We start from the raw sequence: 25,400 nt of genomic DNA, 5'->3' as shown, positions 1-25,400 counted from the left end.
CATCATCAGGGCAGGGATGTGGAGGTTACAGATTATATCGGGGTGGCCAAATTTGCTTAATGTAAGAGTCACACAGAATAAATGTCATATGTTTGAGAGCCACAAGACAGGAACATCAGATGTTTGAAAGCCAGGAAGGAAGGAAGAATAGATGGGGAGGGAGAAGTGGAAATAAAGCAACTTTATTTTTAAACATTCTCCAAGCTGCTGGCTGGCTTGGAGAAGTGATTTAAAGAGACAAATGCCTTCTGCAAGCTGGCTGATGGGGTGGTGAGCACTTTGAGAGCCACACAACATGTATGAAAGAGCCACAGGGGACTCCTCAGCCACAGTTTGGCCACCCTTGGATTATATTAAAGGCCCGCTTACTTTCCCTCTGCCTCAGTCACTTAAACACTGACTCCTCCCAACCTGGGAAAAGGTATACAACCTAGCCCTTCATCTGTGGATCCCAAAGGTCTGCCATTGATGCTCACAGGGCAATCTGGGCCTAGTTTGGGTTGACAAAAAAAAAAAAGTATTAACTCTTTCAGTAAAACACGCTAATAACACACCAAGGGTAGTGTCTCCTCCACCAAAAGGAGAGGGTGGTAGACAGAAGGGCTTACTCTCAGAGTATTAAAAGGTCTCTTTCTTCCAGATGGATTTTTTCATGTCTGTTCAATATGGCTCTTTGAGTGAAGCTTTCCCCACATTGCTGGCACTCGTATGGCTTTTCCCCTGTGTGGATTCTCTGATGCCGGATCAGTACTTCTCGCTGGTTAAAGCTTTTCCCACACTCGGGGCACTCATATGGCTTCTCCCCCGTATGGATCTTCTGATGCCGAACCAGCGAATCCCTCCGACAGAAGTTCTTCCCGCACTCGGGGCATTCGAAGGGCTTTTTCCCTGTATGGATCTTCTCGTGCCTGATCAGGCTTTCCCTCTGGCTGAAGCATTTCCCGCACTGGGCGCATTCGTGCGGCTTCTCGCCGGTGTGCGTCCCTCTGTGCCGTATAAACCCTTCTCTCCAATTGAAGCTCTCCCCGCACTCGGAGCACTGGAACAATTTCGGCCTGACATGGATCCTCTGGTGTTTGGCCAGGTAATTCTTTTTCTGGAAGCGCTTCCCACAGACAAGGCACTCGTGAAGGGATGCTCCGGCAGGAATCATCTGATTGGAGACATGTCCCGATTTGCAGCGATACCACTTGCTGGTCTTGGAGAGCAAAAACTTATTTGCTCTGGAGTGCCTCACGGCTTCCTTCATTGCCATTGGGCCCTCCACGGATTCGTTCCACCCCTTCCTTCTGTCAGAGTCGCATCCTGACTCGTGGATCTCAGCCACCAGAGAAGCCTTTCCCTGGGATATCTCCAGCGACATGCTGTATAGTTCCTCTGGCTCACTGTTTTCTTGCGGGGAATATTCCTCTTTGATCGCACTTGGATCCTCATCACCTGAGGGGAGGAAGAACAAACATATTCCAGAGGGGTCCACAGCAGCCCAAACCAACAGAAAAGCCTTGAAGCATCTCAACAACAAACAAACTGACTGTGGTCAAAGCTTTTGTGTGCCAGAGACCATAATAAACTTGTTACGGCTAGAGTGCCCACTGATACAGCCTTTCTGGCTAGATATTTTACAACACATACACTGCATAAACCAGTTTGGTGTAGTGGTTAAGTGTGCAGACTCTTATCTGGGAGAACCAGGTTTGATTCCCCTCTCCTCCTCTTGCACCTGCTGGAATGGTCTTGGGTCAGCCATAGCTCTTGTAGGAGTTGTCCTTGAAAGGGCAGCTGCTGTGAGAGCCCTCTCAGCCCCACCCACCTCACAGGGTGTCTGCTGTGGGGGGAGAAGATATAGGAGATTGCAAGCCGCTCTGAGTCTCTAATTCAGAGAGAAGGGTGGGGTATAAATCTGCAGTCTACTTCTTCTTCTAAAGGTAAAGGTAGTCCCCTGTGCAAGCACCAGTCATTTCTGACTCTGGGGTGACATCGCATCATGACTTTTTCACGGCAGACTTTTTACGGGGTGGTTTGCCATTGCCTTCCCCAGTCATCTACACTTCCCCCCCCCAGCAAGCTGGATACTCATTTTACCAACCTCAGAAGGATGGAAGGCTGAGTCAACCTCAAGTTGGCTACCTGAACCCAGCTTCTGCCAGGATCGAACTCCGGTCGTGAACAGAACTTGGACTGCAATACTGCAGCTTCATCACTCTGCACCACAGGACTTTTCTGATAACAGGTATTAATATCCAGCTTCCACCTGAACATATTTTTTGAACGGCTGGATTGATTAAACGTCTCCAAAGGTTGTACAAGAAACTGTTTCCATTCTCCTATATGCTGCGAAAAGTGTAATAGCCACACCGTGGAAAAGCCAATCAAGCCCAATCAAGTTATGTTACAAAAAGCTATGGAGCCTATATGTTATGGCTAAGATCACTGACAGCCTCTCTCTAGAATCTCATACTCCCACATTCAATTTCGAAACAGTTTGGTTCCCTATAGTGGAATATTTGACTGTACAAGACGAAATTCCAAAAGAACGAGACAAATTGTGGGTTTTGGTAATCCTGTCTGCTGTATCTTGTTTTGATGGATTTTTTAATCTTCTTGCTCATGCCCTTCCATGTATTGTCTGATTTTTTTTCAATAAAGATACTTTAGAAGAAGAAGATGATATCGGATTTATACCCCGCCCTTCACACAATAGTCTCAGAGCAGCTTACAATCTCCTTCCCCTTCCCACAACAGACACTCCATGAGGTGGGTGGGACTGACAGAGCTATGAGAGAACTGCTCTTGAGAGAACCTGTGACTGACCGAAGGTCACAACAGCAGCGGCATGTGGAGGAGAGGGGAAATCAAGAAACCTTCAAGATGTCTTTCCGGTTTTATTATGATTGTGATTTTATTACTATTTATGTCCTACTCTGCTCTGAACCCCCAAATGGGGGAATGGGTGGAATATAAATAAACTAATTATTATTATTATTATTAACTTTCCAATTAACACATACAAACACACCCCACGAGTGACACAACAGAGAAAGAAACAGAGCTTGGAAACATGGGAGAAACAGAGCTGTCTCCACACAGACAGACTGGTCTCCGAGGTCAGCTGTCTCTCTCCCTGCCCCTGCCCCAAACACCCCTCAGGACACTCCCTCACCTGAGAGGCTTTCTGGGAACGCTTCTCCCTCCTCCGAGTCCTGGACAAAGACCATTTCTCCTTGTTCCATCTGGGAAAGGGCGTCCGGTTTGGGAATCACAAATCCTCCTTTGGGATGGAGAGAGAAACAGGAAATCAGAGAGGAAGTGGCACTGAGGGAACACATTGCTGGCAGTGACGGAGAATATATATGATGTCCGGCCTAACCATGTGTGGGGGGTGGTGGTGGGGAGAGCTAAATTCCTGAATGACTTGAAATATATATACACAGACTACAAAACTTCATTGAAAGGGCATTCTTTATCTAATGATCCAGAAGGTTAGGAATAGAAGTTCTTTAAAAAGTAGAAGTAAAGGATGGCGTTAATATTTTCCTTTCCATCACTTTGGAGCATATGAAATTGTCCCTGCTCAGGCAAAACGCAAGAGCCCCAAATGGCTCCCGTAAATGAGCAAATTCAGTCACCTGATTGAATTTCCACAGCACTGTGGAAAGGTACAGGCCCTGATAAGTGTTCCCTCTAAGCCAAGTCAGTGTGAGCAGGCGCACAGTTTTTTAGCCGCTGGCTCACACCTTTTTGTCGTCGCTCAGGAAAAATGGCCCCAGAACAAACTAATTGATACAGTAGCTCACAACTTTCACGCCAGTGGCTCAGGAAGTAATATTTTTGCTCACAAGACTCCACAGCTTAGAGGGTGTATTGACTTAGAGGGAGTGAGTATTGGAGCAGAGGTCCATCAGTGGCTATTAGCCACAGCGAATCTTTGGAACTCTGTCTGGGGCAGTGATGCTCTGTACTCTTGGTGCTTGTGGGGGGCACAGTGGGAGAGCTCCTAGTGTCCTGGCCCCACTGGTGGACCTCCTGATGGCACCTGGGGTTTTTTTGGCCACTGTGACACAGTGTTGGACTGGATGGGCCATTGGCCTGATCCAACATGGCTTCTCTTATGTCCTTATGTGACACAGAGTGTTGGACTGGATGGGCCACTGGCCTGATCCAACATGGCTTCTCTTATGTCCTTATGTGACACAGAGTGTTGGACTGGATGGGCCATTAGGCCTGATCCAACATGGCTTCTCTTATGTCCTTATGTGACACAGAGTGTTGGACTGGATGGGCCATTGGCCTGATCCAATATGGCTTCTCTTATGTCCTTATGACCCTGATTCAAGTGTTCTTTGTTTCAGCTGCCAGTTGTTCTTACTGATGATAGGAAAACCTAAAAAGGGAACTATCTGCCTCCTTTGGCACAAGCAGTGAGCAATAGAGAGCATGAAATTTTAGTTAGAATTCCTGAGTTGGCAGAGGGTTGGACTAGATCAGGGAGAGATGTCAAACTCATTTGTTACGAGGGCCACATTTGACATAAATGAGACCTTGTTGGGCTGGGCCATGCGTGTCATAAAATGTAATGCCAGGTAGCAGAGTTATAAGCTTTATAAAGGACACAGACAAACACAATTAAAGATTTTTTAAAAAATGTTTAAAAACATGCTTAAAACATTAGCACTCTTTGGTCTTAAAGGTATTTCTTTGTATCTCTCCCATGCAATCCAGGGAACTGGGCAAAGGTAGCTCTGGCTCTTTCCTTCCTTTCCCAGGGGACTAGGAGGGAGAAGAGCATCAGCCAATAGAAGGAAAAGAGGCTTGGCTCAGTAGCTCTGCCGTGTGATTGAGAGAGCCTGGCAAAGCAAGCTCTCCTCCCCCCCTTCCTCCCCAAAGGAGGAGCCTCAGCCAATGGAGAAAATAGAGACTTTGCTCTGAAGCTCCTGTGCAATTGAGGAAGCCTTGCAAAGCAAGCTGTGATGCAGAAGGAAGCAAGAGAGGGGGAGAAGGAAGCAGATGACAGTCAGTTGCTTGGGGGCCTGATAGGAGTCCTCCAGGGGTCTGATTCCGCCCCCTGAACGCATGTTTGACACCCCTGGACTAGATAAGCCTGGTGATCCCATCCAACTCTTGTTAACTTTTTTTTGCTGAGCCTCGCCCCCACCTTTCTCATTTTTCTGCTTCCTAATCACAAAGGAGGGGATAAATACCAACCTAAAGAGCTGATGTCTTCAGAGTTCTCTTGCATGACTTCCCAGTGCATGGTTCCTTGACTGGAGTTCACCATGGCCCAGTCGGCGTTCTCCAAAGACACCATCACCTCATTCAGATTTGCAGTCTCCTGAAACAGGAAAGCATCTCTTATTCAGCCCCCACTGCCGCCTGTTTTAAAATACCACAAGTACGTCTCGCTGAAACTGGTTTCCATCTCTCTCTCTCAGAGCCAAGCAGGCAGAGTTTTCACCAGAGACACATCAAGCAATCGAGTGACGTCACTTTGCCCTCGCGCTATATCATGGTTAATGGCAGATTTCAATTTTTGCTAGAAAATCTGACAAGCTCTCACTCTCTTCTTTATCACTAAGGTTGCCAATGTTGGGGTGGAAAATTCCTGGAGATTTGGGAGGAGAGCTTGAAGAGAATCAAGTTTGGGAAGAAGAGGGGCCTCAGAGATATCCACAGATGGGCCAAAGAGTCCATCCTCCACAGTAGCCATGGGAACCAATCCTTTTGGTCTGGAGATCAGCTGTAATTCCTGAAGATCATCAGGCCCCACCTGGAGGCTGGCAACCATATTTGTTGCTGTGTTTTTAAAAGACTCCAGGAGCTACATAACCTATCAGAGTGGGAGAAGAAATGAGGTGTAGTAATTGTCAGGGGAAAAAACGGTGAGACTTGGATTCAGATGTTTGCTGAGGCATGGAACTCACTGGTCGAACTTGGGCCTGTCAGCCCCACCTACCTCGCAGGGTTGCTATGAGGATAAAAGGAATGTAGAAGAAGAAGAAGACTGCAGATTTATATCCCATCCTTCTCTCTGAATAGGAAGAGTGGCTTACAACCTCTTATATCAACAGATACCCTGCGAGGTGGGTGGGGCTGAGAGAGCTCTGAGAGAAGCTGCCCTTTCAAGGACAACTCTGTGAGAGCTATGGCTGACCCAAGGCCATTCCAGCAGCTGCAAGTGGAGGAGTGGGGAATCAAACCTGGTTCTCTCAGATAAGAGTCCGCACACTTAACCACTACACCAAACTGACTCTTTTATCCTGTGGTTTGAAGGGCATGATAAAAACCTAGCAGATAGACAGATTAAACCCTGGCACTATCCACATACCTCACCCAGCCCACCTTCAGCCAAATCTTGGTCTTCGGGAGGCAGCACTGGGCTAGGATGACTCGTGGACATTATTTTGCTGGCTGCAAGAGACAGAAAATAGCAGGATATTTCAGGAAAAGCGATTCATGCCATTTCTTCACTGCCTAAAGTTAAGCCGCTATCTCCACCATCCCTTGTTCCACAAATGCAAAATATTGTTTTAACACTCAGAGATTTCCAGTAACATTTCCTCCCTGCCAGCTGGACACCGAGTGTCTTCAATGCATTTTTGGTATTTTGGTTTTTGCTATTTTGTGTGCATGTGTGTGTACATGCATGTGTGTGCCTGGAAGTCATGGATGACTTTTGGTGACCCCTAGTGGGGCTAGGAGGCAAGGGACGTTCAGAGAGGTGGCCTCCTATTGTCTGTCCCTGTCCTCGACAGCTAGTCTACCAAGGAGGTCTCTCATCCAAGTACAATCCAAGTCTGGGCTGTTTTTGTTTTCATGATGGGTATTTGTGAGGTGGGTTGATTTTACTTGTTTTAAAATGTGATTTTATCATACATGTGTTAAATTGTTAGCTGCCTGGGAGCCCTATGAGGGCAGAAGGGCAGGATATACATTTTGTAAATAGATAAATATACCCTAGGAAGATGGGGAAGCTGGTGGGCTCTGTCCTGAAGGAGGAAGTTTGGGTCTGGGGAGAAAACTGCCACATAATTTCACAACAGCACAACCCTCTGCAATCTCTCCAGCTAGTTTGCTCAGTCAGTGATCCACACCCTTCTTGAGCCTGGAGGCACCTTTGGAATTCTGACATAGCGTGGTGGGCACCGCCACAAAATGGCTTCCACAAAATGGCTGCCACAGCAGGCAGAGCCAGCCATACAGTGGCTACTACAGTTTACCTCCCATAACACAATGAATATCTTTGTGATGTGGTGGCAGCTGCCGCTGAGGCAGAATATTTTAAAAGCTCCAATAGCCAATCAGAAGACCCACCTAGCCATGCCAATTTTCTAAAAACATTTGGTGGGTACCAGGAAAGGTACTGGCGGGCACCATGTTGGGGACGCCTGGTCTAAATATGAAAGAAGTTTGGGATTCCTCCAGGTTTTTGGGGGGAGGGAATTACTATATTAAATGAATAAACACTCACCCAGCAAACAGAGATCCTCATCTGCTTTCTCTTTGGCCTCCATGTAGCTCTGTCTCTGAAGAGCTCTCTCCACTTCTGGCCTCACCTCCTCCAACGGAACCTGAAAGAGCGACACTTATGTGATTCGGTAGAAAGAGGCCCCTAGTGTTGATCCTTCAGACTCTGTTTTTCTGGGCACATTTGAAGACGCTGGCTATGACTGAAAGGCAGTCTAGGAACAGCGTCCTTCACATCCAACCACAGCATGCCACAGCCTTAGGTCCAGAGGCTGTGTGGCTGGAAAGTATCTGGAATCCAACCTATCCTTCTGGTCACCCCATCTCAAAAAGAACACTGTCGAGCGGGGAAAGGTGCAGGAAAAGGTACTCAAAGCACTCAAAGTTTAGGAAATCACCCCTATGAGTCATTTGGAGTCTTTTATTTTTATGTATGTATGTGTATGTGACTTTTAGCCTGCCTTCTCCTCACAAGAAGGCTCAGAGTGGAGTACAACTTAGCAATAAAACATATAAGGATCAATACAATTCAAAGAAGAATCTAAAACCCAATTCAAACTGCGAGATGGAGAGATGGTATCAAATAGGCCACAGGAGCATAACTGTGGCACCACGAGAGCCACTGAGGTAATAACTGGGCCTAGCCCCTATCCAATAATATAAGTTGGCATCAGTGTTCCCTCTAAGCTGAGTTAGCGTGAGCTAGCTCACAGATTTTTAGCCTCCAGGTCACACGTATTAGCTCAAGAAAAATGGCCCCAGAGCACACTAATTTATGCAGTAGCTCACAGCTTTAATACCAGTAGCTCACAAAGGAGAATTTTTGCTCACAAGACACTGCAGCTTAAAGGGAACATTGGTCGGCATGCCAGTTCACATAGCTGGATGAGGGGGGCTGGTAGGGTAGGGGAGGCCAGATATGGTGAGGAAGTGAGTGCCTCAACCCAAGGCCCGGTGGAGCAGCTCCATTTTATAGGCCCTAAAGAACTGTAATGGGAGCATGTTTAGGGTTGCCAATCCCAGGTGGAGGCAGGGGATCCTCCGGTTTGGAGGGCTCCTCCCCCCTGCTTCAGGGTCATCAGAAAGCGGGGGAAGGGGAGGGGAATGTCTGCTGGGCACTCCATTATTCCCTATGGAGAAGTATTCCCATAGGAAATAATGGAGAATGGGTCCATGGGTATCTGGGGCTCTGGGGGGGGGCTGTTGTTTGAGGTAGAGGCCCCAAATTCACAGCATAGCATCTGGTGCCTCTCTCCAAAATGCCCTCCAAGTTTCAAAAAGATTGGACCAGGGGGTCCAATTCTATGTGCCCCAAAAGAAGGTACCCCTATCCTTCATTATTTCCTATGGAAGGAAGGCATTGAAAAGGTGTGCGGTCCCTTTAAATGTGATGGCCAGAACTCCCTCCGGACTTCAATTCTGCTTGTCACACCCTTGTTCCTGGCTCCGCCCCCAAAGTCTCCTGGCTCCACCCCCAAAGTCCCCAGATATTTCTTGAATTGGATTTGGCAACCCTAAGCGCGTTCCACCAGGCCGGAGCCAGAGCCAAGAACGCTCTGGCTCAGTTTGAGGCTGGGCTTGTGTCTCTCGGGCTGGGGTTGTTCCGCTGAGTGTGAAGCTCTTTGGGGAACATAATCAGTTCAGATTAATATGAGGATTAATAATTAATAGATTATTAATGAGGAGAATAATGTTTTGAGAATTCTTTCTCCCATAACGGAAGAATTTAAGGCACCAGGCTACCCTCATCTCAGAAGCTAAGCAGGGTTAGCCCCGGATAGACTGCCAAGCAAGTCCAGGGTTGCTACGCAGAGGCAGGCAATGGCAAACCACCTCTGAACAGCGCTTGCCTTAGAAACCCTACGGGGTTGCCATAAATCAGATGTGACTGGATGACGCTTGCCATCACCGTCCTCCAAATTAGTTGATGGGCTGTAGATCCAGGGCATACAAAAGAAAGCAGCTCCTCACGTAACACATGATTTAATGAGTGGAACTCACTGCCATTGAACGTAGCAATGATCATTACCTAGGACAATGGGTCCGTCTCCCAATTGGACTAATCCCACCAACTTCCCTTACTTCCCTAGACCCACTTACCTTAATTTAAAAAAGGTTTTAAAAAAGGTAAAAGTAGCCCCCTGTGCAAGCACCAGTCGTTTTCGACTCTGGGGTGACATTGCTTTCACAACGTTTTCATGGAAGACTTTTTACGGGGTGGTTTGCCATTGCCTTCCCCAGTCATCTGCACTTCCCCCCCTGCAAGCTGGGGACTCATTTTACCGACCTTGGAAGGAGAGAAGGCTGAGTCAGCCTTGAGCTGGCTACCTGAACCAGCTTTCGCTGGCATCAAACTCAGGTCATGAGCAGAGGGCTCCGAATGCAGTACTGCAGCTTTACCACTCTGCGCCACGGGGCTCTTATTTTATCTTAATTAAATTAAATTACCTTAATTTAGCAATGCTTAATTCTATTTACCTAACCCATTAGCCCTTCCTGCCAGGTACATGTGCGGTCATCAAACCTCTCCCTCATCAATGTTCCCTTTAAGTTGCAGAGTCCCGTGAGCAAAAATTCTACTTTGTGAGCTACTGGCATTAAAGTTGCGAGCTATTCCATAAATTAGTGTGCTCTGGGGTCATCCTTTCTGAGCTAAGACAAAAATGTGTGAGCTGGTGGCTAAAAATCTGTGAGCTAGCTCACACTAACTCATCTTAGAGGGAACACTGTCCCTCATCATTGTTCACCTCAGGGAAAACCTTTTAAGTTATTGTTTTTCTGGCAAATATGTCAACCTGCTCCAGGATATGTTTTCCCCTATATCTGGAGCAGCCTGCTGCCCCAACATTGTGTGTGTGTGTATTGTGCAGCCACATACTTTGCTCCACTTTGTGGGTTTCTTTTTCTCTCCCACACAGAACAAAATGCTGGCCATTTTGTTGTCATACTTACTGTTTCCACAGACATTTTCAAGATTGGTAACTATCAGCATTCCCCCAAAAAGCTTTCCTGCTTTCCTTCCTGATCTCCTCTTAGTTAGCTCTTTTATGTGCTTTCAGTGTGTGTGTGTACGCATTTCTGTCAATCTTTTTTTTTCCCAACAAAAACCTTTCCAGCTGAACATCTGCCTGGTTTATTTGAGAGTCCTCCTGAGGGAAAAATCCTCGTAAACATAAGTGGAAAATCCCAGTTCCTCCTCTCACTCTGTCTCCTTAAAGCTAATTCTTCCAACTAATTAGGAGACTGCCTTTCTGGATAACAACAGGGTAGTTGTTGTGAGGATAAATGAAGGAATCATGTTGGTAGTTCAGTCCTTGGAAGAAGGACAGAACACAAATCTGACAGACAAAACATGAAGAGGTTGCGAAAAGCCCCGCAAAGTTGATGCCTTCCTTCCCCATCTCATCTGCTCACACTAATTCCCCCCACAGAAGCTAACTATGGTGTAGCATTACATCCACACAGACCGAATGACTAACTGTGGTTCGCTCCGATCAGAACTGATTACTAACCAAGGTTTGCTCAGACCAGAACTGATGACTAACTGTGGTTTGCTCAGATCAGAATTTGCTGACTGGCCTCTCCCAGAGGTCAGCGTTATCTACCACATTTACAACTCACCGTTTTCTTGTAGACTCAAGGCAGATGCAGACATTTCATTCATTCATTCATTCATTCATTCATTCATTCATTCATTCATTCATTCCACTATATCCCACCGTCCCCTGCAAGCAGGCTCAGGGGAACAAAAGATCTGCCTCAAAAATAGCTCCCAGACAGGGGAGAATTTGTACAGGAGATATGGGAGGAAGGCAGGGCTGGCCCTTGACTGTCTGGCAAGGCTGCCACCCTCCCCCCACCCCGCGCTGATAGTCACTGGGTCACATGCGGGACACCCAATTCGGTGCTCCCAGAAGGCTGGCACCCTAGACTAGTGGCAGAACCGGTCCTAGAAGGAGGGACACATGAGCCCTACACGGGTTGGATGCATGTTGAGGAGGCAGAGAAAACTGCACCTGCATGGGACCAGTGAGGGCAGGCTGGGAAATCAGTCAGTGTAACAAACTGAAGAAAGGGAGAAGTGGGACAGATTGTAACCCAAGGAGTTACTAGGGTAGGAAAGAGGCTTGGGTTTCAGGTCATTCTTGATTAAATGGGTTTTGTATTAATATCGGTGAATCTATGGCAAAATCTAGGCCCACCGAATCAGCCTCAAAATGCAAACCCCGACATTGATACCTTTCAAATCTTACCTGCCATTCCCAGTCCTTGGCCTCTTGAGGGTTCATCAGGAACTCCTCTGCCACTGTTGGCGTACCAGTCTCCAAGTCCCGCGTTCTGACCCTGCTTTGGAATTCCTGGGGCAAAATGGCCAGGAACTGCTCCAGGATCAGCAGCTCCAGGATCTGCTCCTTCGAGTGCCTCTCCGGCCTCAGCCACCGATGGCAAAGCTCCCGCAGCTGCCCGTAAATTCGCCGTGGATCTTCCACTTCCCGGTATCGGAACTGCCGGAAGTGCCGGCGCAGGGTTTCCATGCGGTTGGCTTCTCCATGCAAGATGGCTGCCTTTACCTTCCCATAATCCTTCCTGTCTCTGGCCTGCAGGCTGCTAAAGGCTTTCTGGGCTTCTCCGCTCAGGGCTGGCAGGAGCCGGGCCGCCCACTCTTCCCTGGGCCACTGGCAGGCCTCAGCCACTTGCTCGAAGGAGGCCAGGAAGGCCTTGGCATCCTCCCAAGGTCCACGTTTTATCAGCTGTGGGTTTCCCCATCCTAAACAATGGGAATCCAGAACTTTTAGGAACTCTTGACACTGGGCTGCCCGCTGCTGTGGCAATCCCTCATCCGGTTGCTGTTCACCTTTTTGAGAGGCCGTCTGTCCTGGGAGTTCCTTCAAGCACGTCTCCTTGACAATATGGGGAACGTCCCCTGTGGTTTCCTCCATGTTCAGTCCTGGCCCCTTCCCTTCCAGTTGGCAAAGGAGCAACCTCCCAGTTCACCGTCTGAACCTTCACTAGGCCTCTGTCTGCTGCTATGGAAAGTCAACAAGCCATTCCTAAAGCATCTTCTTAGTACATGCGTCTTGACAGGTCCTTCACAGAGAGCATCACCTGCCAGTATTTCCGAACAGCAAGCAGGATTGCTTCCTATCAGAAAGCGAAAGACAGAGAACATGGGGGAAAAAACCATGGAAGGCCTCATCCTTGAGCAGCAATAAAAAGCTGACAGAAAAAATTAGCATTTTAAAAAAAACATGTTGAAAGCTGATGTACTCCATATCTAATTATTTTTAAATATAATATTATATACAACAACAGGCTCCAGCTCCACAAGGAACTGAGGTGGGGGAACAATGCGAAAATTCCTGTGCACACCCAAACCTACAGAATTCTCTAAGCCAGGGATGTCAAACACGCAGGAAAGGAAAGGAAAGGTCCTCTGTGCAAGCACCAGTCGTTTCCGACTCTGGGGTGATGTTGTTTTCACAATGTTTTCACGGCAGACTTTTTAGGGGGTGATTTGCCGTTGCCTTCCCCAGTCATCTATGCTTTCCCCCCAACAAGCTGGGGACTCATTTTACCAACCTCGGAAAGATGGAAGGCTGAGTCAACCTCGAGCTGGCTACCTGAAAACCCAGCTTCCACTGGGGATCGAACTCAGCTCGTGAGCAGAGCTTAGGACTGAAGTACTGCAGCTTTAACACTCTGTGCCACGGGGCTCTTCTATGGAAGGAGACAGTCCATCAAATAAAACCCTACCCTATACCTTCAAACACATCAGCCCCAACCTTGTAATCTTAAGTATACCATTGCTAAATAGGTAAAAAGTTGTGCAATGTCTCTGCGGCCCATTTGGAGCTGGGCGGCCTATGAGGCAACCAAAGAGCCAAGCTGTACATGTTGCCTCCTTTCACATGGTGTCCGTGCCAATTTGATGCCTCTAGCCACTGCCCTCCCTTGGATACATGATAGGCAGAACAAAATTCCTAGAAATGTGAGAACGGGCTAGGACATTGTATGCACAGTTGTGGAAGCAAGAAAAAACACCAGAGAAATGGGACTGGATTGTGAAAGTTTTATCGTGGAGTGAGATGGGCAAGCTAACAGGAACTTTAAGAGACTATGATTTGGATCTGTTTAAAAAGCAGTGGAAGAAATTTAGAGAATACATAGAGCAAGAGTGGAATGTAAAAAGACATTGGACAATTTTTTAATGTGAATGGGAGAAAAGACATTGATTTTTGATTGGTTAGGGGTGCCTTTTTAATTGAACTTAAGTATATAACTTCAGCGGAAGTCTAGTAATGGAGGGAGGGGGGGGTTGAAAATATCATATGGGTTAGAGATAGTAAGGACATAAATTAAATATTGTAACCGTATGTTATTAATAAAATTGTTTAAAACCAAAGAAATGTGAGAACGTCTGTCCACACAAAGGCTGAAGCGTCTGGGATTTAGACAGAGGCAAGCAATGGCAAGCCACCCGTTTGTCCCTAGCCTTGAACACCCTATGGGGCTGCCATAAGTTGGCTGCATCATGAATTTGAGTTTCACCCTTGCACTTCACGCAAATTCATGAAGCATGCTATATTTTTACAATATATAGATAAGCTGGCTGCAACCTAACTACCATGCCTACCTTCAGGTGAGAAAAACTCAGAAAAGCTTCATGCGCTGAACTCGTGCATTCCTGGTGCCCGTTACATAGGCAAGGTAATACATGGCAGCTATTGTACTGATTCAGAACCCAGCTTTCCTTTCTTCCCTCCCCCCTCCCCACGCTATCTGGGGGCAGGGCCAGCGCTGCCACTAGGTAAACTAGGCCAGGGGTGTCAAGCATGTGGCCCAGGGGCCAAATCAGGCCCTCGGAGGGCTCCTATCAGGCCCCCGAGCAACTGGCTCTTGTCTGCTTCCTTCTTCCCCTTTCTTGCTTCCTTCTGCATCTCAGCTTGCTTTACAAGGCTTGCTCAGTCACACGGAAGCTACAGAGCAAAACCTCTATTTTCTCCATTGGTTGGTGAGCCTCCCCGTCCCGGTCCCCTGGGGAAGGAGGAAAAAAGCCAGAGCTTTCTTTGCTCAGTTCCCTGGATCCCACAGGAAAAATACAAAGAAAGCACCTTTGAGACCAACAAGTGCTAATGTTTTACGCATATTTTATTTTAAGGGTTTTTAATCTTTAGTCGTGTTTGTCTGTGTCCTTTAAAAAGTGTATATCCCTGCGACCTAATCTTAAATAGGTACACACATGGTCCTGCCCGGCCCAACAAGGTCTCATTTATATCATATCTGGCCCTCATAACAAAGGAGTTCAAGATCCCTGAACTAGGCGATTGCCTAGGGTGCCCCCATGTGACTTGGTGACGTTTCCGGGGGGGGGGGCAGGAGTCAGCCTTGCCCAGGGTGCCAGACAGTCTAGGAGTGGCCCTGCCTCGGAGCCAAGGCAGATTGCCCCCCACCCCCAAGCATCAAACACTCTGCAATGATCCTCTTTGTTTCCAAATGGAAAAGCCAAGAGGTCCATGGTTTCACTGTGCACCACGGACCCTTGCCATCACACTAGGGCAGAATCCTGGAATCCAGAAAGCTGTAAAGTATGGTTGCCAACCTCCAGGTGGGGCCCGGAGATCTCCCAGAATTAACAACTGATCTCCAGACAACAGTCATCCGTTGGGAGAAAGTAGCCCCTTTGGGAAGTAAATTTTATAGCATGATTCCCCGCCTGAGGTCCCGCCTCTTCCGCCCTCCCGGGCTTCACCACCAAATCTCCAGGCGTTTGCTAACCCGATTGGAATATGCCCCTGAGCAAGTGCAGAGGGTGATCCGCTGCTTTCCAGAAAGGCGTGCTAGAAATGGGGGCTCGTGCGTTCATGCAGACATTCCGTCCGATTTAGATTTAGCAACTGACGGCACTTTCATCAAAGAAATTAAGAGGCGGGCAAAATCAAAGATCCAGCCTGGGAGATGGCGGGGAGGGGGGGGGGCTTGATTGACACCACCCCGGAAGGATCCCTTTTTCTCCTTTCCAACTCCCCCCCCCCTCCCAGGCTCTCCCTCCCACAGCCTTCCTTTAGCCAAGATCTCCCCCTTTTTAAACTCACCTCTGCCCCGCGGCCATTCACAAGCAAGGATGCCCCCCCTCCCAACAAAGCAGGGAAGAGCCGGGGGGGGAGGGAGAGAGAGATGGAGAACTCCTTGCCTTCCAGTCCCACCTCCCTTCTCAAATTTCCCAGTCCTTCCAGTTTAACCCGTGGAACGCCTCCGCCATCCTCTGGAAAGGAAGTCCTTTGCTAACTGCAACTTTTACGCACGCCCGTTCTCCTCCTCCAGTCCCATTGACTTTAACGGGGTTTACTTCCCGGTAAATCGTGCATCGGAGAGAAGATCGGGCTGCAAACTGTGCGTGGGGGGGTGGGGGGAGGATGCCCTGGGAGGACCCAGAGACAGGAAAGAGAGTCACTCACGCCCCCCTATTTCCGGTCCCCTTTTGACACGAGGAAGCCATCACCAGAGGAGGAGCCGGACGGGGAGACGCGTGTTGTCTTAGCGTCGCTTCCGATGTTTCAGACGTGAAAGCAGCCGACACGCTTGGAACCCGAGAGGCGCGCGTCTTGGATCTCTTCCACCCCGCTGGGAGGACTCTGCGTCTTCATTTGCTGGATTTTTCCTACCCGGTTTTTGGATAAAGAATGAGCAAACACTTTAGAGGGACCGTGGCTCAGTGGTAGAGCATCTGCTTGGTAAGCAGAAGGTCTCAGGTTCAATCCCCGGCATCTCTAACTAAAAAAAAAAAGGACCCATGCCAAGTAGGCGTGAAAAACCTCAGCTTGGGACCCTGGAGAGCCGCTGCCAGACTGAGTAGACAATATTGACTTTGATGAACCAAAGAGGGTCTGATTCAGTAGAAGCAGCTTCATATGTTCATAAGAATGAGCAGGGGTGTCGAACTCATTTGGTATTTATTTCATTAAATTTTTTACGGAATGACCAAATACTCTAAAGGGGATGTTGACTCATTTGTTATCTACCTATATCTATCTATCTCAGGCCTTTAGTTGAGGCAAGCGGGCATCCTTTACTCTTTTGTTTATACCATTGACTACCCCCCCCCTACAGTGATCTATCATCTGAACCACTGTATCCGGGCCACTGAATAATTACACCTAAATTTGCACTATGTCCCCGCCCGCCTTAGTTATTTAATGTTGATGTAATGCTGTTATATTATATTTATTGGTTTTATTATATGTGACTGCTTTTTATCTGTATGTGATCCACCCTGAACCCGTCTGGGAAAGGGCAGGATATAAATGGAGCAAATATCATCCATCCATCCATCCATCCATCCATCCATCCATCCATCCATCCATCTCATTAGGTTTGTATCCCTCCCTCTTCTTAGGGACTCAAGGCCAGATCTGACATGAGACCTTGTTGGGCCAGGCTATGTTGGGCTGGGCCATGTGTGTACCTATTTAAGATTAGGCAGCAAAGATATAAACTTTATAAAGGACACAAACATAATTAAAGATTTTTAAAAAAAAAACATAAAAATGCTTAAAACATAAGCATTCGTTGGTCTTAAAGGTGCTTTCTTTGTATCCCTCTCATGCGATCCAGGAAAGCTTTCCTTCCTTCCCTAAGGGACCAGGAGGGGGGGGAGACTCAGCCAATAGAAGGAAGAGAGGCTTGGCTCTGTAGCTCTGCTGTGCGATTGAGAGAGTCTGGCAAAGCAAGCTATTCCTCCCCCCCCCACTTCCTCCCCAAGGGAGGAGCTTCAGCCAATGGAGAAAATAGAGGTTTTGCTCTGTAGCTCCTGTGCGATTGAGCAAGCCTTGCAAAGAAAGCTGTGATGCAGAAAGAAGCAAGAGAGAGGGAAAAGGAAGCAGGACAGCCTGTTGCTCAGCGGCCTGATTCAGCCCCTGGGCCACGTTTGACACCCCTGCTCTAAAGCCATCATGTGTTATTGGACAGGGTTGCCAATGACAGTTTGGGATTTTCCTGGAGATTTGTGAGTGAAGCCTGAAGTTGGAGGAGTTTGGGCGGGGTGAGACCTTAGTGGGGGATAATGCCACAGAGTCCACCCTCCAAACCTGTCATCCCCCCCTCAGTGGGAATAAATCTCTGTATTTGGGAGATCAGTTGTAATTCCGGGAGATCTCCAGGCTGCTGCTGGAGATTGGCAACCCTAAAACATTATTGTCCAGAGCAGCATTTCTTGAAAGGGAATTAAGTGCTGTGGGAGGTAGCTTTTATAAAGGCAAAGGGGATATAATTTGTTGTATCTTACCCTCTAATTTTTTCATGTTTGTAATCCAATGTTTTGCTAAATGTGTGGTCTATCATATCTTTTTTCTGATTGTGTTGTGTCTAATTTTGTAGCCAGCCTTGTTGCATGGGTGGTTATATTGGGCTGAACCCCAAGGAATGCAAATCACACAGATGCAACTTTAACAGACTGACTGCAAAAGGCCAAAATAGGGGCAGGCATTTGGTAGAGGCGGTGGTTCCAAAACTGGGCTTGCCCTGAGCAATTAACAGCCTCCCTTTTCCTTTGCTGTTCCGTTTGTCAGGGCAAATTGGCCCTGAATTAACCACTTTCCTTATTTTGGCTTAAAAGACTTAACAAAATTTGTCAACTGATCAAAGCCACCAAGTATTACACCTAGCACCACCAGCCTCTATCATTATTGGATTGTTTATTATGTATTGTACACAATCCTTATATTTTTGCAAACGGAAAGACAGTGTAATACTTGGTGGCTTTGATCAGTTGACTAATTACACCAAGTACCCTTCAAGCAGCAGACTTTAACAAAATTTGTGGCAGGGTGTGAGCTTCCGTGAGTCACACTGCTCATTTTCCAGCTCAGCATTAGGAAGAACTTCCTGACCGTTAGAGCGGTTCCTCAATGGAATGAGCTACCTCCAGAGGTGGTGGGCTCTCCTTCCTTGGAGGTTTTTAAACAGAGGCTAGATGGCCATCTGACAGCAATGTGGATCCTGTGAATTTAAAGGTAAAGGTAGTCCCCCGTGCAAGCACCAGTTGTTTCTAACTCTGGGGTGACATTGCATCACGACGTCTTCTCGGCAGACTTTTTACGGGGTGGTTTGCCATTGCTTTCCTCAGTCATCTACACTTTCCCCCCGGCAAGCTGGGTACTCATTTTACCGACCTCAAAAAGATGGAAGGCTGAGTCAACCCTGAGCCAGCTACCTGAACTGAGCTTCTGCCAGGATCGAACTTAGGGGGAGGTATTTGTGAGTTTCCTGCATTGTGCAGGGGGTTGGACTAGATGACCCTGGAGGTCCCGTCCAACTGTTATGATTCTATTTCTTCAGATGCCTTTTCATTCCCAGTCCCTTTGGTATAATGTTTGGTGAGAAAGATGGTGTCTGTGGTTACATTCACACTACACTAATGCGTTTTATATCCAGATTTTTACTGTGTAAGAATAGCAAAAATCCAGATGTAAAACGCCTCACTTAGTGACGTGTGAACGCACCCTAGTTGTACCTGTGTAAGTTGGTCCACAAGATTGATGGATTTCCACTCTGCATGGCTGAATGTGGGGCCTTCCACGGAGTTAGATCCAGATGGGTAGCCCTGTTAGTCTGTCTGTAGCAGAAGAAAAGAGCAGGAGCCCAGTAGGACTTTAGTTTGAGTGCACTTTACCATGTGAATGGATCCCATGACCTGCTTTATAAGCTTATATCAAACCAGGGCTTTGCTTGTAGAAAAAGCCCAGCAGGAACTAATTTGCATATTAGGCCACACCCTCTTGCATCACCATTGGTTCACACAGGACCTTTTCATATTAAGCCATACCCCCTTATTTGCATATTAAGCCACACCCTGGGTACTTATTTGCATATTAAGCCACACCCCCTCACACCAAGCCAGCCAGAACTGGGTTCCTGTGGATTCCTACTCCAAAAAAAGTCTGCATCAAACCACACATTATGTAAGATAACTACCGTACCAGGGCTTTTTGTGTAGCAGGAACTCCTTTGCATATGAGGCCACACACCCCTGATGTAGCCAATCCTCCAAGAGCTTACAGGGCTCTTAGTACAGGACCTACTGTAAGCTCTGGGAGGATTGGCTACATCAGGGGTGTGTGACCTCATATGCAAAGGAGTTCCTGCTACAAAAAAAAGCCCTGATAAGTACACTGGTACCAGTGTCCATGTTCTAGTTAGATGTTGTATTATTGTGTGTGGTACCAGAGCGTGCCATAAACCCAGATGCCAACTTTGCTGCCACGTAACACTCAGACAGCTCGATCACGGGACCTAACAGCATCATCTTGTGGTATTTGTAAAGTGGTATTAGCTTTAATAAATCAAAATGAAACATTAAGTCGTATACTTAATGTTTCATTTTGATTTTGTTTGAGATTTTGTGAAGGATGAGACAACAAAATATAATTTACCCAAAAGGTACTGTATATAATATGCTGTAATTTGTTGTTTTGAAATAAAATGGTTTTTCAAAAAATGACCACACCATCTCAGGCTTATTCATTTGCTCATCAAACACTGTGTATACCATTAAATACCAATAATGCCCTTTGCTTCTCTACATAGGGCAAACTGTTCAAACCCTTCACCAAATCAGCCAGTATCATAATGCCCCTGAATAAATCGATGGTGCGGCCTCATTTGGAATACTGTATACAATTCTGATCACCACACCTCAGAAAAGATATTATAACACTGGAAAAAGTGCAGAAAAGGGCAACTAGAATGATTCAAGGGTTGGAACACTTTCCCTGTGAAGAAAGGTTAAAACGCTTGGGTTTCTTTAGCTTGGAGAAACGTTGACTGTGAGGTGACATGAGAGAGGTTTACAAGATTATGCATGCGATAGAGAAGGTAGAGAAAGAAGTACTTTTCTCCCTTTCTTGCAATACTCAAGAACTCGTGGACATTCAATAAAATTGCTGAGAAGTCAGGTTAGAACTGATAAAAGGAAGCACTTCTTCACCCCAAGGGTGATTAACACATGGAATTCACTGCCACAGGTGGTGGCGGCTACAAGCATAGCCAGCTTCAAGAGCAGATTGGATAAGCACGTGGAGCAGAGGTCCCTCAGTGGCTATTAGCCACAGCTTATCTTTGGAACTCTCTGTCTGGGGCAGTGATGCTCTGTATTCTTGGTGCTTGGGGGGGGGGGACACAGTGGGAGGGCTTCTAGTGTCCTGGCCCCACTGGTGGACTTCCTGATAGCACTTGGGGTTTTTTGGCCACTGTGTGACAGAGTGTTGGACTGGATGGGCCATTGGCCAGATCCAATGGCTTCTCTAATGTTCTTAAAGGATAAATGGGCACAACTCTGACATCTAAACCCCTCCCCACTACCTGTATGTAATGTTTGAGGAAATCTGTTTCAATGAATCTGAATTAGTGTAAATACCAACTCTCTCAGTTCTCACTTGTACCCAGAATTAAACTTTGTCTTGTAGATGCCAGTGAACTCAAACCTGGTTCCCATAAGTGTTTGTTAACGCTTGTATTTGTATGCTAATATGCTGCCATTCACAGATCTTTCTTACATCCTACCTCAGCTCTAATCGCCCAATACTTATGCATCTTGACTCCAAAGGCCCCTTCCTGACAATAATCCCCACCCCACCCCCTACCAGAAGTGGTTGGGGAGGTTTTGTTCCACTGTAGCTGATGAAATGTGCTCCCACTCAGAAAGCTTATACTTCCTTGGTCTTAAAGGTGCCACTGGAGTCAAACTGTTCTGCTGTCTCAGACCAACATGGCTACCCACCTGAATCTATTTTCTTGATGTGTGTTTCTGTAAAAGTGCACATTATTGACCACTGAGGAAGGCCCCAGAGGCCCAACCTAATATGATTTTGTTGTGTTGGGTCACTGGACATGTTCATCAACTTTGTATGAGAAATTATTACAGCTTATGTAGCTGGTTCTGAGTCTTTACGCAGCCTGACATTCTATGCTTTTATTATTTTGTACACCATATAACGATTGAGCCATGTGGCACAGAGTGGTAAAGCTGCGGTACTGCAGTCTGAGCTCTCGGCCTGAGTTCAATCCCAGTGGAAGCTGGGTTCAGGTAGCTGGTTCAAGGTTGACTCAGCCTTCCATCCTTCCGAGGTCGGTAAAAGGAGTACCCAGCTTGCAGGGGATAAAGTGTAGATGACTGGGGAAGGCAATGGCAAACCACCCCGTAAAAAGCCTGCCATGAGAATGTAGTGGTGCAATGTCACCCCAGAGTCGGAAACGACTGGTGCTTGCACAGGGGACTACCTTTACCTTTACACCATAAAATAATTTATTTTTGATGTTATACCTGCAGTAGTTTGTCTCTTGTAATATTTCCGGCATGCTAAATCAAGTCAATGGCCAATCCAGTCTGACACTCTGGCTACAATCAGACACTTTAAATAATGCACTTTCAATACACTTTCTATGCACTTTTCAACTGTGTGGACTAGCAAAATCCAGTTCGAAAGTGCATTGAAAGTGCATTATTTAGTGTGTGTGATCGCAGCCTATGTGTCACACAGTGGCCTTCCAGTCAAGCTGCTATTAATGGGGCTCTACATGGGGCTGCCCTTGTACCGAACTCGGAAACTCCAGCTAGTGCAGAACGCAGCAGCCAGGCTGCTAGTGGGTCTACCTAGGTGGGAACATGTGCGGCCTAGGCTGTGCGAACTGCACTGGCTGCCAATTGTATACCGAGTCCATTACAAGGTGCTGGTTATTACCTTTAAAGCCCTATATGGCCGAGGACCTGCCTACCTTAGGGACCGTCTCTCTCCATATGTTCCCCAGAGAGCACTGACATCTAGTTCACAAAATCTACTGAAAATCCCCGGGCCAAAGGAGGCCAAACTGAAAGTAACAAGGGAGCGGGCCTTCTCGATAACAGCACCCCAATGGTGGAACCAGCTGCCAGAGGAGGTGCGGGCCCTGCGGGACCTTAATCAGTTCCGTAGGGCTTGCAAAACCGCCCTTTTCCAGCCGGCATATTAAGATGGAACCATCGCATCAATAAGCTATTTTTACACGTATATTAAGAATGTAGCACCATTGATTTATACTGTAATTTAAAATTTAAATTTTAATCTAATGGCTGGTTTAAGAAATGTATTTTAATGGTTATGTTGTATTTATTGTTACATCATGGTGTGACCCACCATGTCCTGTAAGCCGCCCTGAGCCTGCTTCGGCGGGGAGGGCGGGGTATAAATAAAAATTATTATTATTATTATTAAAAGGACAGCTAGAAGGACCCACTGAAAAGCTGGGAAACTTAGCCCAGCATTCTAACCACTCTACCACACTGACTTCAACTGCTTTGTCAATCTCTTTAAGACCTTAGCAAGAGCTAGGCTGGTCATCAGGGAATTTTTTGTAGCAGGAGCTCCTTTGTATATTAGGCCACACACCCCTGATGCAGAGCTTACAGGGCTCTTAGCACAGGGGCTACGCTCTTGGAGGATTGGCTGCATCAAGGGTGTGTGGCCTAATATGCAAAGGAGTTCCTGCTACAAAAAAAGCCCTGGTAGTCATAAAGGAAACCTAGACATCTGACATTTAACCCCTCCTACTATGATTACTGCCCTCTTATGGATTGCTGCCTTGTCGTGGCAAGAGGGCTTGCGCGGTTCAATGCGGCTGTGGGCTGTGCCATGCAGGCCACCCAAAATGGACAGGCCACAGCTGAGAACCCAGACTAAATGTGATCCACTGGAGAAGGAAATGGCAAACCACTCCAGTATCCTTGCCAAGAAAACCCCACAGACAGTAACAAAAGGCTAAAAGATATGCCGCTGGAAGATGAGCCCCTCAGGTCAGAAGGTGCCCACAGAAAGTAACCACAGAAAGAGTGAAGCAGCTGGGCCAAAGCTGAAAGGACACTCAGCTGTGGATGTGTCTGATGGTGAAAGAACAACCCGATGCTGCAAAGAACAATACTGCATTGGAACGTGGAATGTAAGATCGATGAATCAAGGTAAGCTAGATGTGGTCAAACAAGAGATGGCAAGACTGAACATCGACATCTTGGGAATCACTGAACTAAAATGGATGGGAATGGGTGAATTTAACTCAGAGGATCACTACATCTATTATTGTGGCCAAGAGTCCTGTAGAAGAAATGGTGTGGCCTTTATAGTTAACAAGAGAGTGAGGGAGGCAGTAATGGGATACAATCTAAAAAATGACAGAATGGTCCGTATCCAAGGTAAACCATTTAATATCACAGTAATCCAAGTTTATGCCCCAACCACTGATGCAGAAGAGGCTGAAGTGGACCAGTTCTATGAAGATCTACAACACCTTCTAGAATTAACACCAAAAAAAGATGTCCTCCTCATCACAGGGGACTGGAATGCCAAAGTAGGAAGTCAAAAGGTGACCAGAACAACTGACAAGTTTGGCCTTGGAGAACAAAATGAAGTCGGGCAAAGGCTAACAGAGTTTTGTCAAGAGAACAAGCTGGTCATAGCAAACACCCTCTCCCAACAACCTAAAAGGCAACTCTACACATGGACATCACCTGATGGGCAACACAGAAATCAGATTGATTATATACTCTGCAGTCAAAGATGGAGAAGCTCCTTACAGTCAGCAAAAACAAGACCTGGAGCTGACTGCAGCTCAGATAATGAGCTACTCATCGCAAAATTCAGACTTAAACTGAAGAAAACTGGGGAAGCCATTAGGCCATTCAGGTTTGACCTTGATCACATCCCTTATGAATATACAGTGGAGGTGAAGAATAGCTTTAGGGAACTAGAGTTGATAGACAGAGTGCCTGAAGAACTATGGATGGAGGTTCGTGATGTTGTACAGAATGCAGCAATCAGCACCATCCCAAAGAAAAAGAAATGCAAGAAAGCAAAGTGGCTGTCTGATGAGGCTTTACAAATAGCTGAAGAAAGAAGGAAAGCAAAAGGCAAAGGTGAAAAGGAAAAATTCACCCAACTGAATGCAGATTTCCAGAGAACAGCAAGTAGAGATAAGGAGGCCTTCCTGAAGGAACAATGCAAAGCAATAGAGGAAAATAACAGAATGGGAAGGACAAGAGATCTCTTCAAGAAAATTGGAGAAATCAAGGAAACATTTCGCGCAAAGATGGCCATGATAAAGGACAAAAATGGTAGAGACCTAATAGAAGCAGAAGAGATCAGGAAGAGGTGGCAAGAATACACAGAAGAATTATACAAGAAGGATCTCAATGTTCCGGACAACCATGACAGTGAAATCGATGACCTTGCGACAGACATCCTGGAGAGTGAAGTCAAATGGGCTTTAAAAAGCAACAAAGCAAGTGGAGATGACGGTATCCCAGTTGAGGTATTCAAAGTCCTAAAAGATGATGCTGTTAAAGTGATGTACACATTATGTCAACAAATTTGGAAAACACAACAGTGGTCACAGGATTGGAAAAGATCGGTTTATATTCCAATTCCAAAGAAGAAGAATGCCAAGGAATGTTCAAACTATCGCACCATTGCACTCATTTCACATGCCAGCAAGGTCATGTTAAAGATCCTACAAGCTAGGCTTCAGCAGTATGTAGATCAGGAACTACCAGAAGTTCAAGCTGGGTTTCGGAGAGGTAGAGGAACTAGAGATCAAATTGCCAACATTCGATGGATTATGAAGAAAGCAAGGGAGTATCAGAAAAATGTCTATTTCTGCTTCACTGACTATGCTAAAGCCATTGATTGTGTGGATCACAACAAACTGTGGCAAGTCCTTAAAGAGACGGGAGTACCAGAGCACCTCACATGTCTCCTGAGAAACCTGTATAAGGGTCAAGAAGCAACTGTCAGAACGGGATATGGAACAACTGATTGGTTTAGAATAATAAAAGTTCAATAAGGATGTATATTGTCACCCTGCTTATTTAATTTATATGCAGAGTACATCATGCGGAATGCTGGCCCGGATGAAGCACA

At 46.6% G+C, this 25,400-nt stretch overlaps 1 protein-coding gene across 1 annotated transcript; it reads right to left on the bottom strand.

Moving 5' to 3' along the window:
- Positions 1–372: 372 nt before the first annotated feature.
- Positions 373–12,603, bottom strand: LOC132571173 (zinc finger protein with KRAB and SCAN domains 8-like). Its single transcript, XM_060237861.1, has 6 exons — positions 11,715–12,603; positions 7,466–7,565; positions 6,323–6,405; positions 5,203–5,329; positions 3,161–3,268; positions 373–1,437 (listed from the first exon to the last, which is right to left on the bottom strand). The coding sequence occupies exons 1-6, from the start codon at positions 12,399–12,401 to the stop codon at positions 611–613; spliced, it is 1,932 nt and encodes a 643-aa protein (XP_060093844.1). The 5' UTR covers positions 12,402–12,603; the 3' UTR covers positions 373–610.
- Positions 12,604–25,400: the final 12,797 nt, after the last annotated feature.

The sequence above is a fragment of the Heteronotia binoei genome, chromosome 5, assembly GCF_032191835.1.
Source record: "Heteronotia binoei isolate CCM8104 ecotype False Entrance Well chromosome 5, APGP_CSIRO_Hbin_v1, whole genome shotgun sequence".
Lineage (NCBI taxonomy): Eukaryota > Metazoa > Chordata > Lepidosauria > Squamata > Gekkonidae > Heteronotia > Heteronotia binoei.
Note: the sequence above shows the minus strand (reverse complement) of the source record. Positions and strands in the feature narration are given on the sequence as shown.

Bases quoted from the DNA above. Each gene is read 5' to 3' on its own strand.
- LOC132571173 (XM_060237861.1), bottom strand. From the start codon at position 12,401: ATGGAGGAAACCACAGGGGACGTTCCCCATATTGTCAAGGAGACGTGC. The intron at 6,406-7,465 runs GTGAGTGTTTAT...TGTCTCTTGCAG, and splicing joins TGAGGATCTCTGTTTGCTGG to CCAGCAAAATAATGTCCACG. The intron at 3,269-5,202 runs GTTGGTATTTAT...TCCATCCCAAAG, and splicing joins TGAAGACATCAGCTCTTTAG to GAGGATTTGTGATTCCCAAA.